Source organism: Leptonychotes weddellii, chromosome 3, assembly GCF_054177405.1.
Source record: "Leptonychotes weddellii isolate Sample4059 chromosome 3, ASM5417740v2, whole genome shotgun sequence".
NCBI classification, from domain to species: domain Eukaryota; kingdom Metazoa; phylum Chordata; class Mammalia; order Carnivora; family Phocidae; genus Leptonychotes; species Leptonychotes weddellii.
In genome coordinates, this window is record NC_138371.1 from 33898882 (window position 1) to 33915905 (window position 17024).

General features: G+C 37.3%; 1 protein-coding gene across 3 annotated transcripts in view; it reads right to left on the minus strand.

Annotated features, from left to right (window-relative positions):
- The window catches only part of PLCL1 (phospholipase C like 1 (inactive)), a 327021-nt gene that overhangs the window by 60056 nt on the left and 249941 nt on the right, over positions 1-17024 (minus strand). For all 3 annotated transcript variants that reach the window (XM_081813916.1, XM_006728141.3, XM_081813915.1), the window contains exons 2-3: positions 13499-15973; positions 10950-11153 (exon numbers count right to left, since the gene is read on the minus strand). In XM_081813916.1, the coding sequence (XP_081670042.1) occupies positions 10950-11153; positions 13499-15919 (2625 nt within the window). In that variant the 5' untranslated portion in view covers positions 15920-15973. The remainder of the gene's footprint in view (positions 1-10949; positions 11154-13498; positions 15974-17024) is intronic.

Consider the following 17024-nt stretch of genomic DNA (forward strand, 5'->3'; position numbering starts at 1 on the left):
TAGGCTGACTTGATTGATAGAATCAGGAGTGTCCTGGATTTACATATCTGATGTCTCAGCCTCTGTTCCCAGTTGCCTTTGCTTGTCATAGTAATACAAAGAGCTTTTCTTTGGTTCTGTCACATGAATATCTCCTAATGGATCTTATTACCTTACTATGGCTTTGAATCTAAAAGAATAGAGGTCTTACTTAGATAAAGATTAGCATTACTTTAAGCATTAGATGTGTCCTGAACAGGGGTGTTTAAAGTTGTCAGTTAAGATCAAAATCATTTATTTAAAATAAAAATTTTACTGAAGGGGGCAGTAATGCTTTTAATCAGCGATAGATTAAAGTGTCCAACCTGTGTAAATAAACTGTCCTTCCAGCTCTTCTCAATAGGGAATTTAACAATTGCCGAGGATCATTGCAGAGTCAATGTAACTACTGAATGGTACTGAAAAGATGAACTTTTGTCATACCATGATTCCTAAATCTTCCATAGATTCCAATTTTCTCCTGATTATATCAAAATTCCTAGAACCACAGAACTTTATATTTAGAAACCTATCATAGACAACCCCATTTTATAAGAGAAAAAATTGAGCCTCAAATGGGCTTTCCTAAAACCAAACAACTGGTTAGTGAAATAGCTTAGACTAGAACCCAGGCCCTTGAGGAACAGATCTAAGCTTATGAATTGCATTGTGATACTGATATTATATTAAAGTATAGAATTTCTTTTGCAAGTACAACTCAGTGATAAACAATAAAAATTCGCCAAGTAAAGTATCATAAAAATACATTTTGCCTTGACTGCTTCTCCTTCCAAGTCTAATTTGCAAAAGGCATCAACCACATAGATATTCTTCCTATCAAGCCTAGAAAGAAATGTACTCAGTGGCATCCACTGCTCTTTCAGGAAGGAGATATCTAATTTGGAAAGTTAATCACTTAAGAATATGCCAATCTACTCTAGACCTATTTTGTTCTCTCCTCTTAAGAAGACTAAAATAATTAAACTATCTCTTACCTTCCTTCTAAGCAAAACTCTGGGTTTTAGTTTTTGATTCTGTAGATAATTTAAAATAAGACCTAAATTTTATCAAACTCGATACCTTTTAAAATCTGATTGCCATTACATATATATTTGCCAACTAGAATGAAGATAATTTCCTTTAATTTTTAATGTCCTTAAAACTTTTAAATCAGATGGACTATTAGTAAATTGGCATCTTTTGCTTTTAAGCAAAGTCAATCCTATTGAGACTGTTACTTTTCAGTGAAACAGGTACACACATAAGGCCAGAACATCTGCAAGCTCCCTGGAAGTCCACAGCATTTGATGTATGCAACAAAGTATTCTCTGTCCTGGGAATAGCTCTGAGTCACATTTCCAAGCCCGATTTATGACGGCATAGGACAAGAGAACCCACACAGAGCAGGCCAAAGGACGGTTGTCTCCACATCCATGATATTGACAGGATCTACTTCAGTGAGTTGCTTTCTTTTTTTTTTTTTTTAAGATTTTACTTATTTATTTGAGAGAGAGAGAGAGAATGAGAGAGAGCACACGAGAGGGGGGAGCGTCAGAGGGAGAAGCAGACTCCCCACTGAGCAGGGAGCCCGATGCAGGACTGGATCCCAGGACTCCAGGATCATGACCTGAGCCTAAGGCAGTTGCTTAACCAAATGAGACACCCAGGAGCCCCCATTGAGCTGCTTTCTGCGTAAAGGGACCATTTCACCTTTTCTTTTCTCCAGTTGTTCTATTTCCAAGATATAGTTGTCAGCTATATCTTGAATAATCCTTAGAAATGATTATTTTCACCCCACTATGATTAACATTTAATTCATTCATAAAATTATCACGTCACCAACCATCGTGAACCATCTCCAGAATTTTCACTTGAGTATTCAGAAATGCAAAGTGAACTTTGAAGACGCACAGACAGTATTTCACAGAGAAGCCAGCCTATGATGCAGCCAGCTTGTTGATGCACCTCTGATGTCCAGTGTCCTTAGGACCCTTGTACCAAGTGGAAATGTTATCAACCTTCAGGATGCTGACAATTACTCCAGTATACAAAAAATGTACAGAAAACATTGCCACACCCACGATTAGAAGCTTCAGTGCACTAAGTGTATGATACCTTGTTCATAAATAACCAGCTCTGTTTTGGCACCTGCCAGCAGGCTGTTCTTTTTCTGCGTTCCATTAGTATACAGGCCAATGTACTTTTTGAAATGCAAACTAATATAGAGTTCCACACAAACTTCACAATGAGAGAGTGATGGAAGGAGAGTATCTATGATTTACTAATTTCAATTTAAATTGATTTCAGTAAGCAAAACTACATGGGGAGACTGGAGACATACCACAACTTTTTCCTATCCTGAGCTTCAATATATCTTTGTAATAACACTGACAGAAGAGAATGTATTTAGTCCAACCCATTATGGTTTGATTAATTGATACCTGCCAATGTACTGATTCCATTGCAAGAGTAATAAAGATAGCAATTAGTTCTTTTCACTAGAATCCTGGTCATGCTAACATAAACAGCTACTCTCCAAATCATACCCCAACTGACTTAGTAAAAGATTAAATAACCCTTGACCCATGTTCTCTAAATTGTTTTGATTTCTCTTCTATCTCCGGAAAATCTGTTGTTCCTACCATAGTAAAGTTTTAACTTTTAAGTTAATGCTAAATAATTCAGCACAGAAGTCACCTTCAGAGAACACTTTGTGTTTATTTTTTACAGTAACAATCTCCTATAACTATTCCACCTCCGAATGTTGTATTCAAAACACTAATTACCTAAAAGTTTTCACATTAATTTAAAACACTGAAAAAGCCCAAATATGTTAAGCAAATACTTTTTGATGATGCATGAAAAAGAGGACAGGTGAGAACATTAGAAAAGTAAAATTCAGCTATCTAAAGAAAAAAGTTATATAAAGGTTATACAGTATTTTTCTTTTAAAATTAGTTGTAGATAGGGACTTCTCATTTGCATCTGCTACTCCTTATGAAGGTTCTATTATAACGTGAGAATGTGCAAATGAGCTGCCCAAGAGTAACAAGGACCATATATCCTTGAATCACCTGTCTAGTGTGCTGGAGTGGACATTGGACAAAAATGCCAGAAGGTCCTGAAAAACCTCTGTAGAGCCTCTTTAGAGAAGGGGGAGGTGAGTGAAAATAAGAACGTTCGAGAGAGACAGAATTTAAAAAAAAAAATTCTTTGCAAACAAATTCTGCTGAGCATGGAGTGGGATTGGGGGTGGGGTGTATTACAAGTCACTGTGAAAAGTGCATCATAGTACTCAAGGTCCTTAGACTCCATCCTGCTCAGGACATAAAACATCATTTGCTTCACTATCTGGACCTTGTATGTTCCTGCTCTTTTTTTTTTAAAGATTTTATTTATTCATTTGAGAGAGACAGAAACAGAGAGAGCACAAGCAGGGGGAGAGGCCGAAGGAGAGGGAGAAGCAGACTCCCCACTGATCTGGGACCCCAATGTGAGGCTTGATCCCCAGGACCTGGAGATCATGACCTGAGCCAAAGGCAGATGCTTAATCATCTGAGCCACCCACTCACCCCTGTTCCTGCCTTTTTTAGGTGTAAGTCCTGCCTTCCTATCAGGACATCTTGTTCCTAAAGGACAGAAATTTTTATTCAGATCATTTCTTCCCTCTAGCAACTTATACAGTAACAGATATCCAAAACGGTTTGTTGAGTTGACTAATCAAAAGCCTAATGACATACACAAAGTGATAGGTTAGAAGAGAAAGTGCTGTTTTACAAGCAGAAATATACATCTTCCCATCTCATTTTATTTATGTTTATCTTGAGTCAAAGAGCTGTCATGCTTTACATATGGCTATTTGTGCTGATACCTGCCTCTGTTTATTCATCTCTGTATTGCACAAAATCTGCCAAAGTTCTTTATATATGATATGTATTGAATGTTATGAATAAGCTCAATAAATGAGTCTTTTCTTAATGTCAGTTTTGTGAGAAGTTAGGACAAAGGTCTGGACTTAGATTGATGGAGAGGGAATTAAGGCTAAGAAGGCATTCTAGGTGGTATAGAATGGAAACACAAAGGACGGAAAATGAAAATGAGATGGCAAAGACATCAGCTTGACTGAAGGAGAGGGTTCACACAGAAGGAAATAGGAAGTGAGATTGGCAAAACAGCCAGCACTGGAGGCTGAAGACGAGTCTAGGTAAAAAATCAAAAACAGAATTTGAGAATGATTATTCCAATTGTTGAATTAGAGAAAGGTAGAGACTAAATGGAGGGCTAGTCATCCTATTGAAAACCTCAGGCAGGAGGAGAAGAGAGTCTGGTAAGAACCTTGGCTAAGCCAATATAAGAAAATGGATACGAAAGAAAGAAAGAGAGAGGAAGGAAGAAAGGAAGGAAGGAAGGAAGGAAGAAAGAAAGAAAGAAAGAGAGAGAGAGAGAGAGAGGAAGGAAGGAAGAAAGAGAGAGAGAAAGAAAGAAAGAAAAAGAGAGAAAGGAAGGAAGGAAGGAAGGAAGGAAGGAAGGAAGGAAGGAAGGAAGGAAGGAAGGGGAAATGGATACATATGAGAAAAAAACATGAGGAAAGAAATATTGAACTGTAAATTAAAAGACTGCATTGGCAACCTTAAAAGGCTGGGCAGTGAGTGACTCCATTACTACAGTGCCTACTTCGGAGGATATTTTCTTAGAGAAAGTGCAAAGCCAGAGTGGGAAAGTGAAGCTTGCTCTTTCAAAGACCTGGGAGGCAAAAATCACAGTGCAATAAAGGGACAGGTCACTTAGAAATGGTACTCTGGTTTTAAATGAAATTCTTAATACAATTTCTGAAAAACCATCCTAAGGACAATATGAAGCCACCGAAACGGCAGTGCCCCTCGAGTCTAACACCAACAGCCGCTGCTGTGTGTCTTCAGTCTGGGAAAGAGGCATCGATCCCACCTTCTGCTTTTAGGACCTATTTATTCTACTTATTTCAGTTACTGATAATGTTCCCAGTTTGCTTTAGTGCTTTTCAGAAGCTGGCACATCCCTCCTCAGGCTGGGACACGTATTTGATAATCAGGAAAGTCACCTGTGTTTCTGCTGCCCTGAATATCAGACAGGCATTTCCAGAGCTGCATCCCTATTCAGAGCATGAAGGGAGATTGTGGTTCTCAGGACAAATTGTAATGCTTTGAGCAACCTCACCCTCACCTAACCCAGACTTGGGGAACACTCTGTCTTTAAGATCTCTTCCTTCTCCCAGGTAAAAATCCTAGGTAGGACAGGATCGGTTAAGTTCACTCAAGGCTACAAATTGCTGATAATCCAATGTGTTATTATTCATGAAGATTTTTTTTTTTTTTTGCATTTTAAAAGAGACTAAAAAGTCCTCACCCAAAGGAATTGATTGTAATTTTGAAATTCCAAGTACCAGTGAGCAGATAGAAGATGTATGTTTTATTTTTTTAATTTTTTTAAGATTGTATTTATTTATTTGACAGAGAGAGACACAGTGAGAGAGGGAACACAAGCAGGGGAAGTGGGAGAGGGAGAAGCAGGCTTCCCGCGGAGCAGGGAGCACGATGCAGGGCTCCATTCCAGGACCCTGGGATCACGACCTGAGCCAAAGGCAGACGCTTAACAACTGAGCCACCCAGGTGCCCCCGAAGATGTATGTTTTAAATAAGATATGTACTATGGGGAAACTGTCTTCTGAAATTATGCCATGTAAATAAGCCCACTCTACTAAGGATATATTTGGTGTTTGATTTCTTGATATCAACACAGGATACTATAATAGAATTATAACTGCCACATTAATATTAAAATGACTTTTAAGACTAAATTTTTAAGACCATCAATAGGAAATATTTCCACATATTAAATTAGCCAGTGTTTGGTAAGGAAGAGAACCAACTCAGGTCATTAGGGAAAAGCTAAGTTTAGAAAAAAATCTGTGCAGATGAACTCAGGGTCAATGTTTTCTAAAATATTTTCACTTTATTTCCTGTTGATAAGTAGTACTATTTGATACACTCAGGTTGGCTTTAAGTAAATGGAAGTTACTAGTTGCCTGATTTGTTTCTTTTGATACTGAAATAAGCCAAATTTGTTTCTGTTTGGAAATGACTTCAGGTCTTTTTTTTATTCTAAATGTATTCTGTATTTTTTTAGTGGTTACAACTTTTCGTTTTGGTTGGCATCTATACAGTTCATTACCATTTTTGAGGAATCCAAATATTTAAGTGATTTGAGCTGAACATTCAAACTGTACCTGCCCCCCTACTACCACCATTACCCTGGATTTGTTTTCTGCCTTAGTCATCCAAATATTTTTTGTATTATTAATAGTCTGCAAGGAATTTTTTTAGACCTTATTTTTATGAGAAGTTTTAGCCCTCTGAGCTGAAAGTACAGAGAATTCCCGTAAACCCTCTAAGCCCATCCCCAGTTTTCCTACTATTAACGTCTTTCTTTAGCATAGTATATTCATTACAATTGATGAGCCAATATTGATATAGTATTATTAGCTAAAGTCCAGAGTTTACATTAGGGTTAACTCTTTGTATTATATATTCTATGGGCTTTGACAAATGCATAATGACATGTATTCACTATTACAGGATCATATAGAATAGTGTCAGTGTCCTAAAAATCCTCTGTGCTCCTCCTATTCATCCCTCCCTCCCTCATCTTACCCTGTCTCCCACCTCTGGCCCCTTGATCTTTTTATTGTCTCCATAGTTTTGCCTCAGTCTATAGAGTTTTTAACTGTATGCTTAAGACAAGGAACAGTTTGGTTAGCGTGGTGTCATAGAGGTAAAACAAAGAAGATTTAATGATTTACCATAAACACATCAATTATGGCACCAGATCTACACTATTTTCACCAACAATTAATGCTTCTATTTACTTTTTATTCAACTAACATTCATTGGTAACATAGCACATGCCAGCACTGTTTTAGATGCGAGAGATAACAGTAGTAAGCAAGACAGACAGGGTCTGTGCCACCATGGAGTATACATTTAAATTGAAGGGGAAAGGAAGACAGAAATTAAACAGAAAGTCAAGCAAAATATTTTTCAACACTGCTAAGTAGGGTGATGGAAATAAAACAAGGTTATGTGATAGAGTGACGGGTGGGGACAGTGGTTAGGGAAGACGTCTCTGAGGATATGATATTTGAGCTAAGAATTAAGAGATAAGAAGCAACTATTCATGCAACAGAACATTTCAAGCAGAGGAAACCACAAATAAAATAACCCAGAGGTGGGAACAAACTTGGTCTAGTTGAAGAAAGAAAGAAAGTCCACGTGGCTGGTTAGCAGCGGGGGCGGGGAGGGTTGCGGGTAGTGAACAGGAGTGGGGGTGAGGCTGGGAGAGGTGAGTGAGATAGGTATATAGGTATGCAAGGCCAGATCATAAATGACCCCATAGACCACAGTAAGGAGTTTCCATTTTATTTTAATGGGAAGCACTGTAGGATTTCAAGCAGGAAAATCCTGCTTGATCCAATTTTTTTTCTTAAATGATTTCTCGAGGGGCACCTGGGTGGCTCATTGGGTTAAGCGTCTGCCTTCGGCCCAGGTTATGATCCCAGAGTCCTGGGATCGAGCCTCAAATCCTCGAATCCTCCGGCTCCCTGTTCAGCCAGGAGCCTGCTTCTCCCTCTCCTCCCTACTCATGCTCTCTCTTGTTATCTCTGTCTCTCTCTGTCAAATAAATAAACAAAATCTTTAAAAATAAATAAATAAATAAATAAATAATAAAATAAAATTATTACTCGATCTGCAGAATATCTTAGAAGTCTTCTTTAAAATAAATATTAACACTGATATAAGAAAAGCACTGAAGATGCCAGCCAATACAATGCAAATCCTCAAAAGTAAAAATGATGTTTTTACATTCAGGTCAATATCATCATTACTTGTATAAGTTCCTACTCACTTCCCCACTAAAAGAAATAAGCCAAAAGAGCTGTCAAAAGAGTTTTCAATCACTTGCAAGGTCTGCCGGGTTTACCATTTGGCATAGGGATATTTATACTCAGTTCCCGACCAATATGAAAAATCATTTCTGTAGGGAACTATAAATGAAGATCTCATTGTAAGTACTTCTGCTTTCTACTGTGGCCTTTTACTTAAGTATTGGAAAACCATGCTATGCTTGTAATTACAAACTGCATTTTAAAAATACAAATGAGAAAAGGCTGATGTCCAGATTTGGCTCCAGCAGATAGAAATGAAAAAACAAGACAGCATTGGACACTTGGGGATGTAAAATGGAAATTGGCCAAACACAGTCCAGGTGCTCCAGGTGCTCTTCTGCTTATTCCAAGCCCAGCTCCAGGGAACCAGCCTCCCCTCCAAGGAATGATTTTTCTTTCTCAGCTTCACAGAGAATTGGAAGAATAAGTGATTTCAATTGTCTGTCTCTATGGCAACTAGTACCCTAATTTCATCTCTTAGATGGCAATTATACCTATTCACTGAATAGCTCTCAGTCCCTACTTTTATGACGAAAAAATTGATTTCATGAAAAATGAGATATAGGTAATAGGTGAACTTTTCCCCCAGCAACCATGGAGTACAGTTTATAAGAGGTGTGATCATTCAGAAGCAGAATGCATTCTATGGGTTTTTTTTTTTTCTTTTTCAATTGTAGAGTGTTTATCCCAAATGTCTTTCCTCTAGTTGTTTTTTTAAGGATAAAAGATTATTCTTTTCTTGCTTAACATTTATTTTTTTTATTCAACTATGAAAATTAGTTGGGTTCATTGTAAAGAATTTTGCAAATAGAGAATAGAAAGTAGAAAAACATAAACAAGAAAATAAAGTTCATTTTCCTTACTTAAAAATAATCACTATTAATATTCTGCTAACAGTTTAGATGTGTGATGTGTATACATATAAATACAATTTAAATCCTATAGTGTATATTTTTTTTGTAGCTGGACTTTTTCACAAAATATGTTATGAGAAGTTTTCCATACCATTAAATATTCTTCTAATGCATGATTTTAATGGCTTCAAAAGAGTCCATAATATTGGTTTACTATATTTTAACTAATAGTTCTATGTTGACATTAAACATAAATGTTTATGTACATCACTATTGCCTTAACATAAATTCAGAAAACAAATACATAAATCAAGTGGGAAAAACATTTTAAATTATATTGCCAAATTTATCTCCCCCAAAATTATGCCAGTTTATTTTCCTAGTAGAGGTAAATGGATGAGAGTATCCATTACCTTAAATTCTCTATCAGAGGTACTATTTTTTTAGTGCCAATGAGAGAGGGAATATTTTACTACATTTCTTTAATATCTTTAATTAAAAACTTATTTTAAGGTTAAATATGTTTTTAGATTTTCATTTTTTTAGGGGGGAAGAGATACATGAATTGCCTGTTCACCTCTGAAGCAAAGAATATTTGTTATCCCCTAATAACTCTCCTCTCTCTATTTCTTAGTAACAGAAGAGATAACTTTTAGTTGGGCACATAGCCCCTTGAAGTAAAGACATTTCCCATTCTCCTTTGCAGCTAAGTGTAGTTATGTATTAACTCTAGGCTGATGAAATATAAGCAAAAATGATCTATGCTATTTTGGAGAAATGTCCTTAAAGGCAAAAGATATGCCCTCTTTTTCTCTTCATCATTCTTGATGGTTGAATGCAGATGTTATGGTTGGAGCTTCAGCAGCCATTTTGGACCATAAGGATAAGGGTCACACTATAGGGATGGGAGAGCAGAAAACTAGAGGGAGCCTAGGTTCCTAAGAACTTTACAGAAGTTCCATCTTGGAAGGTTGGTCTCCAGATTTTTATTTGAAAGAGTAAAACTATATTTTTAAGCCATGATTGTGTTGCACTGTTTGTTTTATCAAGCTGTACTTAAACTTAATCGATGTAAGATTTTTTTCTCCATATTTTTTCTTACTGATTTCTTTTTCATCAACAATTTATTTATTTTTTAGAGAGAGAGAGTGAACAAGCAGAGGGAGGGGCAGAGGGAGAGAGAGAATCTTGAAGTAGACTCCCTAGTGGGCTCCATTCCAGGACCCTGAGATCATGACCTGAGCCACAATCAGGAGTCAGCTGCTTAACCGACTGAGCCACCCAGGTGACCCTTCTTACTGATTTTTAAGTGCACTTTCTATTTTAAGGATAGTTACACTTTATCTGGTATATATGTTACAAATTTTTCAAGATTTTCATTTGCTCCTTAATTTTTTATGGAATTAGGAGGCAAAAATATAATTATTCTTAAACTTAATTACTACATAAATTACGTTATACATTCAGAAAAATCATTTAACAGTGTTAGCTTAGAAATACAAATTCCAGGGGCGCCTGGGTGGCTCAGTCGGTTAAGGGTCTGCCTTTGGTTCAGGTCATGATACCCGAGGTCCTAGGATAGAGCCCCTGCATCTGGCTCCCTGCTCAGTAGGGAGTCTGCTTCTCCCCCTTCCTCTGCCCCTCCCCCTACTTGTGCTCTGTGCTCTCTCTCCCTCTCAAAAAAAAAAAATAAAATCTTAAAAAATAAGAAATATAAATTCCAGAGAAATATTTTGTCGCAAATATCATAAGGCAGCACTGAGAAGCATATGTTCATTTCTTACAGGTACACAATTAAATGGTTATGTTGCAGGCCAAAGTCATTTAGATGATTAGAAATTGTGTATATTTTTGAAGACTTAATAATTCATTCCTTACTAATGCAGAGAATTTCTGTTTGTAATTTGTGGGGCTCTGGGTTCAAAGCATTGCCCCAGAAGTCTTCACTGGGCCTTAAGGGAAGCTGAGTGGGCCAGCTCTGCCTGCTACTCCCAATGTGATTTATTCATTAGAGTTCTACAAAAGAGTCCCTGCCAGATGACTTCCCCCCCCACCCCCCCCCACACACAGATAAGAAATCTAGAGTCACAATTTCCTACCAGATCATAAGCAGCCAGCATTTTTTTCTGCACATCTGGAATTGCCCCCAGAGGCTCCAGATAAGGAAAGTTGTCTTTCATCACAAGAGAGACTGAAGGAGTATTATCACTGGTGATGAGCCGAGAGGACAGGGTCAACAGGCACTGTTTCAGACTGGCAATTGGAGGAAGTCCACACAGTTCCTTAATAGACACTATGGCATTCTGTGGGGAAGCAAACATGCAATTAGACTTCTGACCACATGACACATCACCCCCAGCACTTCTAGGTTTACACAAAAGTATATTCATTAAAAGTATACCCTCTGATACATATGTAATTTGGAGGAAACTGGATTATAATCAACCAGAAGTGTAACGTGCACCAAGAAAGCACACAGAACTAATTCACTATCATACTTCATCTTTGTCAATTTTTAGCAACTGCCACAAAAATGCCATAAAGCAAAGCTGATTGTGAACCAAGGCTACACAGTGCTTTTCAAAGCAGAGCGTTGGAATATTCACACAAATTAGCCTTGGCTGGTTGTGAATATCTTATTCGATTTGCATCATGATGATCATAAAAACATGCCAGTGATTATACATTGGAGTACATCTCCTTCGGGCTTTTCCCCTCAAGGTAGCAGGCTGCAATTACTCACAGATGTGCATTCGACTAACCATCAATTGTATTTCTCTGTCATCCCATCAGAAATGCACCTGACAGATGCACATACTAAAACAAATTTCATGTAGAGCTACATTTGTCCATGTTTTACAGGTTTTTAAAATTCATTTGAAATAGAAATTGTAACTATTTCATATTTTATTAACAGCGAGCAATACCTAACCTATTATATGTCAAATGAATTTAGCAACAATGATGGTATTTCATTTTTCTACTGATTAGGCTCCAAATAATCCTTAACCCAAAAGACTTTATGTTAAGGTGATATAAATTATCAGTATTACCTGGAAAAAAACTTTATCCATAACCAACTCTCCTTACGATGCATTTTAAAAACATAGTATGTGTAAAGGATATATTTCAAGAATTACACAGAAATAAATAAAATCAATTTCTAATATGTAAAGTAAGATGTAGAAATGATGTATAAGTAATCTAATACAGGGATTTATAATAGTTTTGAATTATGTCAGAAAAAGTCAGATAGAAAATGGTAATATTTGGAACCTATTTTTAAAATAGTGGCTAAGGCAACCACTTCAAATAAAATGCTTACAATCTAAGTACTTATGTGTGAATTACGTACCATACTGTTTTCCACCACTTCAGCTATTTAAAATTGATTTTAAGTCTTTTCTGGAATTTGTCTGTGAAATAATGTAAAAATAAAGTCTTCACCAAATGATGGGTTTGAGATTCAGCATCACATGACTAAAAACCATGAATGATCATGAGTTTTGGTAGTAGGCCATTCTGGATTTAAAGACCAACATTCCTATTTACTAACTGCAATATTTGGGAAATCACTTAACTTCTTCAAGCTTGTTTTCTATCTTGAAAGTAGGGATTTTTTGGTGAGAATTACCATTAAAATGTTAGCTAAAGGAGCAAATAAACTGCATTGAAAAATATTCCTCTCTTGTTTTGTTCTCAGACTGCTACTTCTTCTGCCGACCAACACCTCTTTGCACATTGCAGGAACTTAGTATTTGTTGTTTGGTTGTTTCTCAGTAACATTACCCTAGAATAGATATATTCTATAGTATTCAAGAAAGAAATTGGCAACCATCTATGATTTCAAGCATTAATGAAGGAAAAGAAACTAACATTGAATTTCCACATGCCAGGAGTGGGCAATTTACATACATTGTCATTTAATTCTGATAATAATTCTGTGATGTATTACTATTTTTCTTACCTTATGTGGAGAAAACTGATGATCAGAGATCTGAAATAACTTGCTCAAGATCACAAGGGGATAGAATTTAAGCCAGAATCCAGGTTCTTTCAATTAAACCACTTTTCTAAGAGAAGACCACATAGTTTTCAACAAGTTCAAGTGCTGACTATTGTTTGTTTAGTTGTGTTTGCTCTTGTGGGGAGTAATTTATTATTGTTGTTGTCATACACTTAAACAACTAAAATAACCTAATAAGCATTACATTTGTTTCTATGACTTCAAATTCCCTTTCATGTTCATATCTGCAAATATTTAACACATATACTTGTAATTAGTATAGTCTATATATATATTATATATATTGCACATACATATAATATTTTATATTCCATTTTGTTTACATTGTTTCATATACACAACCCCATATTGGTTATGTGGCAGGGATATTTAGTGGATCTATAAAACATTTATATTAACTGGTTTAGTTCAGGCCAAATTTAACACAACATTCGTTCACAATTAGGTACATAAAATATATCTGCTTTATCACAGACAACACTTACTTCAGTGGTACATGGGTTTATACAACTTTTCTGATAATTTTTTGAGGAATCAGATCACTAGTAAAACAGTGTTCACCAGTAAGGGAGAGGTAGGAAGAAATAGGGGCAGGGAAGAAGAGCTTGGGATTTTTCCTACCTGCATATTTTCTCTCATATCTATGGCTTCTCGTAAGGGATGAACTGCTATTTTAAAGATGTCATCTATGGTCTTAAGGCCGATATTCCTGAGCATAGTATATTCTCGAACTTTCTTCCCCATTCTCACTGACAGGCTGCGCTTCTGTGCCTTTCCTCCTCCACTTCGATTAGTTATTGCTATGTGGACAAAAAGGGTTACATGCTCCATGATGTCACCCACAAAAGAGCGCAGGGGAACATGCCGATATCCAGGCTGCAAACATTCAAACGGTATCGTATATTGTCCTATAAACTCATCCCCAATGTAGTCATCGTCCAGAACGACAAAACGAATCATGGCCAGCTCAGGTAGGTTTACTTGAAATTCAAAAGTTTCATCAAAAATAGGGTTATCACTGTTCTGTTGGACAGTTTTAGTTCTTTGTTCTGAACAGTCTGCTGGAATTCCATGTATCTCTATACAAACATAGGGATCTATGACATCTCCTTTGGCACAAGCTCCTTTGGGCTTTGGAAAATTCTGACCACTGATGATCTTGATATGAAGAACGAGAGGAGACACCCCAGGTACAATGCCCTTGGTGTTTGCACTGAAGTAAGAAACTTCATCTCGCATGATGGATGGCCTTAGAACATAACCACAGCCTCCGTTTTGAAGAAACCAGCCTGTGTGAAGGTCCATCATTGGACCTGGAGTCTGAAAATTCATTGCCACAATCTGACAGCCACAATTCCAAAAGTCCTGTGGATTCAAGTTACTGGAATCGATCCTCATGGCACTTGGATAGATTCTCGATAAGAATCTCTTATTATAATTTACAAAATCCTCTGGGTACTCATTTGCAATTCGGCTGGCCTCTGTTTCGCTAAATGAACACATTTCCCAATAGTTTTGGCTTTTCATAGACAGTTCAAAATCCCTATACTGAACAGACTTGCAGATGGATACCAAATCGGAGAGTTCCCTACACAGGAGGATTTGTTTCTGCTCACCATTGTAATCTACCGACAGCCTTCGAGACATTTCCGCTTCTTCATCTTCATCTGTTACTTCTCCTTCCAAAACATCTGGGTCAGAAGGCAATGTCTTTCCTTTCACAATAATCATTCTTTTCAATTTTTCTGGTGATGGGAGGTAGGTTTCTGATGGCAAAGGTGCCTCAGTATAGAGCTTATCGCCAAAGATCTTCTTCATCTGTTGAGCCATTATCTTTTGCTGTGGTAGGGAGCAGTGATTTCCCAGGCAAAGAATGAGTGGGTATTCGGAAGCAACGAAGGCAAATTTATTTATCACCTCTATGACACTTCGAAAGGAAAGATGGGTCGTCACATTATTTCGATTACAAAGGATCGGCTCATTGTCTGAACCATCATTAACATCAAGTTCAATGCTTCGACAGCCCATTTTCAAAGCTCTAACATACCCATTAATATCAGCCGGCCCCCTGAACTGGTCTTCTATGAGATAGGTGTTGTGCGAAGCATTGATATAGTAGTGAGATAGTGGCTGGGTCATATCTTGGGCAACCTTTTTTTGCTCAGGATCAAAAATGTCACATTCTGGTGACAACAGATACTGGGTAAAGCCATCAATTGCAAGAAACCCTTTTTGACGACCCTCTTCGGAAAGTTCATATCTCCGAATAATGTCTAAGCACATATCCTCAGTAATATGGGTGACTCCTTGCTCAGCTTCTAAAAAGAGCATGAGATCATTGGCATCCAAATATTCTTTGTTCTTAGATATCTGGACCAGTAAGAAATATACTTCCGGCCTGGTGCAAAGTTCACAAAAAGCCTCACAAAATTCCTCTTCCGTCACTCGGGTGGTTAGTTTTTCTTTGCTCTTCTGGATTTCTTTAAACTTTAATCTGATCTTGGATTCCTTCAAGGTAGGGTTGAGTTGTTTTATCAACTCTACAGAGGTGTCTTCCAACATAATCCCATTCCCATCAACATCTGCCGCTTCAAACACTGTTTTCAACCACATGAACCTTGGTGTGTTCTGGTTGCCCTCCATAAAGTCAAGGGGTTGCTTACTTCGAGAAACCAGGTACCGTAAACCTGACACCCAGATATTTGCTACGTCTGCTGAATTGGCAACTAGGTCCAGAGACTCATAGTTTTCCCCATGGAGTATAGAAAAGGCACAGTCCTCACAAATCTGGTCAGCGAGGCCATTGTTTCTAAATGTTTCTGTGTTCTTCCCCAGTCTGATCTCTTTTATAGCAGAAATGTCAAGCTTAGCTTTCTCAAGGTCTTTCTTGGAAGGTTCCCAGCGAAGAGCTTGGAGGTCTGTGTCCAGAGTGAAAAAACGGTTATAAATACGAGAATTTGGCCGGACCTTCTTTAATTCGCAGCCAGCTTGCATGAAGCTGATGCAGTCACTCGCACTGCTAATTTTCTTTTCCGATGGCATGCTGCTGAAAGACACTGTTTTCTTTCTTCCACCACATTTTTGGTTTGAAGGATCCTGTAAAGTAATTTGAAAATAATGAATCAATTTTCCTTAGAAAAAAGACAAATTCAATAACACTCTATGAACTCCTCAGACTCCACTCAGATATTATAATTATTTAGACCTAGAAGCTAGCTTAAAATACACATTTTCACTGTTCCAGAAAAAGAAGAATTGCTGAGAAAATTGATATTATTAGGTTCAGAAAAAAAAAACTTATTTTTCAAATGCCTGGTGTTCTTTGAAATAAAATAAACTATTAAGTTAACTACGAATCACTCATTTGTTCATTAAAGCAGATTTCCTAAGAACCTCTACATGTTGGTACTTTAACAACCTAGCTCAAATCCCTACAGATATGTGAAAGAAATAATGCTGGATTTCTTTAAAAAGTTTTCCTCATTTATACTAAGCAACAGTTTAAGTTTTAAACTTAAAACTAGTCCAAATAAAAGATTTTTGCCTTCATATGCTTTTCATCAAAAAGGACTGGCAATAGACAATGGACAGAATGGGAGACGATATTTGCAAATGACATATCAGATAAAAGGCTAGTATCTAAAAATCTATAAAGAACTTATCAGATCAACACCCAAAGAACAAATAATCCAATCCAGAAATGGGCAGAAGACATGAACAGACATTTTTCCAAAGAAGACATCCAAATGGCCAACAGACACATGAAAAAGTGCTCAACATCACTTGGCATCAGGGAAATCCAAATCAAAACCTCAATGAGATACCACCTCACACCAGTCAGAATGGCTAAAATTAACAAGTCAGGAAACGACAGATGTTGGGGAGGATGCGGAAAAAGGGGAACCCTCCTACTGTTAGTGGGAATGCAAGCTGGTGCAGCCACTCTGGAAAACAGTATGGAAGTTCCTCAAAAAGTTGAAAATAGAGCTACCCTACAACTCAGCAATTGCACTACTGGGTATTTACCCCAAAGATACAAATGTAGTGATCCAAAGGGGCATGTGCACCCCAATGTTTATAGCAGCAATGTCCACAATGGCGAAACTATGGAAAGAGCCTAGATGTCCATCAACAGATGAATGGATAA